General features: G+C 45.3%; 1 protein-coding gene across 1 annotated transcript; it reads left to right on the top strand.

Annotated features, from left to right (window-relative positions):
- The first annotated feature begins 464 nt into the window (after positions 1–464).
- On the top strand, positions 465–2,526 carry LOC138520461 (apoptosis-enhancing nuclease-like). The gene is made up of 2 exons (XM_069632838.1): positions 465–608; positions 1,533–2,526. The coding sequence occupies exons 1-2, from the start codon at positions 465–467 to the stop codon at positions 2,082–2,084; spliced, it is 696 nt and encodes a 231-aa protein (XP_069488939.1). The 3' UTR covers positions 2,085–2,526.
- The last annotated feature ends 454 nt before the right edge of the window (positions 2,527–2,980 follow it).

Below are 2,980 nucleotides of genomic sequence, written 5' to 3' on the forward strand. Positions count from 1 at the left end.
AGGAACCGCAAGAAGCAAGAGATCCTAAGCAAGCTTGCAGATGCTTACACGCTATCAACCCTATGGAGATGCGGGAGCACCTATGGGATCTGATAGAGCCATGTACGACTAACATGTGGAGGATATAGACTAGTACAAACATGTAGAAGCCATGTTATGGTTTAGGGAAATGACCTCAGGCCACAGACCCTCGGTAGGAGTGGAGCTAAGTTGAAATCAGGCTGAACAGAAGAGCTAACGTGTGAAACAAGGCCCGCTGCCAATGCCACCAGATACGAGTGATATTCCATTCCCTGAACGGCAGTAACACCAGCTGCAATAAAGGCGAACAATTCCTCATAACTCATTGTAATTCAGAGCTCCAGAAGCCCAAAACCTGCAACAAAGTTGCTACAATGAGAAGACAAGTGTTGCACGATGTGAACAGGCCCTCTCATAGACTATGGCGGTACACACACTCTACAATGCAGACACATAGTTATACTTATTACCTTGAGAAGGTACAGCTTGAGGTGAGTATCATTTTGGATCCCAGGCCCGGGGACGTCAGCTCTAGCCAACCACAGTTCAGCATCCCAGTGATGGGTAGCAACGGGCAAGAACCAATGGTAAGACCCTCTCACTGCAACATTGTTTAGTAATAGCAATAGTGGGATGGGCCATGCCTGACACCTGATATGGTAGAGCCAGTAAACTAACATGTATAGGGTCTGATATAGGTAGACTGTTACTCGGCACACAATCCAGTCATGCGTTAGGTTTTCTGGAGAGGGGCCCAGGTTGTGACATCATTATGACGTAATGTGACCACAAAACTAGCCTGCGAGCCTGAAAGCGCTGATATGTCCCAGGATTTTCTTCTATCCTTGTACTGATCCTTGTTGGTTTTCGCTGTAGAAAACCACAGTTTGAACTTGCTGTCTGACTGGACCTGCGTTCCTTTTGGGGGAAGGTAATTGTATTTGTAATTGTAATTGTTTATTTATAACGTGCTTCATACCCAGAGCTTTCTAAGTGCGACCCAAGGATCAAACCTGTTCTGCTTTGCGTCGTCTTGCTTCCAAGGTGACCGTGTTGCCCCTGAGTTATCCTCCCGGTGTTGGGCCTTCTATGAGTCGTTAGTCTGTGAACTCCTACTAGCCCCCAAACCTACCTGTGAGTTTATCACAACATGTTGGTAGTCAGATGATGGTTGCCTGCGCCAGCCCGGCACTAAGCCGACCCCTTTGCTGTTGAACCTGAGAGGCTGTGGGACCCTCGCATATTTCGAGAGAAACGAAATATGCGTGCCTGTTTAAAGGTCATCGGGAGCCATTTGGAAATCATCCCGCCTGAGATCAGCGAGTTGTCCAGGCAGTCCAGGACAGGGAACCGAGCGCCTTGACGGGCATTCGGCAGCCGAGCAGTGTCAGCGCAGCACAGAACATAAGTATTGGTCCAGACTGACAGCAATGGTGAGTGTGAGGGAGGGTATTGAGTATTGTGGAGTATAGTCTAGTATTGTCAAGCATTATCAAAGTATTGTCTAGTAGTGTCATAGCAGTGTGGTGAACTATGCAGGTGATGTTATATATGACAAATATATTATGCCAGAGATGCCAATATTTGATTACCGAACCCGCTGGAGTGGCATTACACAGCAGGATATGAAAGAAGCCATTCCTTTCATTATTGCCCGAAAAGAGATAACAGCAATATTGAAAGACAAGCTTGTGATCGGACACGCTCTCCATCATGATTTTCAAGTTCTGAAGTACTTCCATCCCAGTATACAGACGAGGGACACAAGTAAAATGCCACTGCTGAACCGGAAAGCCGGACTTCCTGTGAAAGCTACTGTTTCCCTGAAAACTCTAGCATTGCAACTCCTTCACAAAAGAATTCAGGTTGGCAAAGAGGGGCATTCATCAGTGGAAGATGCTTTTGCTGCAATGGAGCTGTACCGACTTATTGAAGACCAGTGGGAGCAGGACATCATGGGCAATTTCCCTTGCCAAGCTGCAGTGGAAACCTCTGATAATGAGGAGTTTATGGAAGACAAATACTGGCCAGAAGAATTAAATGGAAACTACACACAAAGATAATTGCATATGATTCGTTGCGATTGCTGCATGGTGATTGGAATGTGGACAAGGCCTTTTGTAACATAATTCTGTTCTATTTTCAATGTGTGCCTCTTTACCTGCAACTTCAAATTTGCTGCTATATCTGAAAGAATTCCAGTTGTTTTTTAGCTGGTTCCTTCTACTACTTGCACAATTTTAACCTGTTCATTAAATGTGCACCTCCTTCAGCAACATAAATCGCACTGGGACTGCATTATTTCCAGTCCAAGAGCCCTTCCATATAGGAAACCTGTACTGTTTCACAGTAGGTACTGCATTGTTATTGGTTTTCCATTTAAGTCGCTGCTAGGTCACCTCCATTGATAGGATTACACCATGTGTTGCATGTTTTCAATTCCCCTTTTAGATCAGTCTTAACAGTCTTAGAGTGCTTAGTCCCCCATAAAAACGTTTTCTTTTAAAGGTTGACAGTTTTGTGACTGTTGCTCATATAGCATAAAAAGCCTCTGCAGCTGCATATCATGCCAAACTAATCAACGCAGTCAGGCCCTTTCTCTCCAAAGAGAACTGCACTAACATAGCCAGAGCCATCACTGGATCTAGGCTTGACTATTGTAATGTACTCTTCCTAGGTACATCCAACAAAAACCTAGAGAGGTTACAAATCATGCAGAATAGCGCTCTCCGGGCAGCCCAAGGCATTGCCAAAAGAGAACACATCTCGGAAGCCAGAAAACGAGCACACTGGCTCCCAATAAAAGAAAGGATCATCTTCAAAACGCTGACACTGACTCACAAGTGCTTTCACCTTACTGCCCCCGACTACCTCTCCGAAAGGATCCACCCCGTCTCTTCTACGAGGCCAACCAGATCACCATATACTAACATGCTTTCTGTGCCATTAGTAAAAAAAG

This window comes from Ambystoma mexicanum, chromosome 13 (assembly GCF_040938575.1).
Source record: "Ambystoma mexicanum isolate Mex_15411 chromosome 13, UKY_AmexF1_1, whole genome shotgun sequence".
Lineage (NCBI taxonomy): Eukaryota > Metazoa > Chordata > Amphibia > Caudata > Ambystomatidae > Ambystoma > Ambystoma mexicanum.

Coding starts and splice junctions, on each gene's coding strand:
- LOC138520461 (XM_069632838.1), top strand. CDS start 465: ATGCAGACACATAGTTATACTTATTACCTTGAGAAGGTACAGCTTGAG. Junction 609..1,532: donor GCAACGGGCAAGAACCAATG/GTAAGACCCTCT, acceptor ATTGTCTAGTAG/TGTCATAGCAGTGTGGTGAA.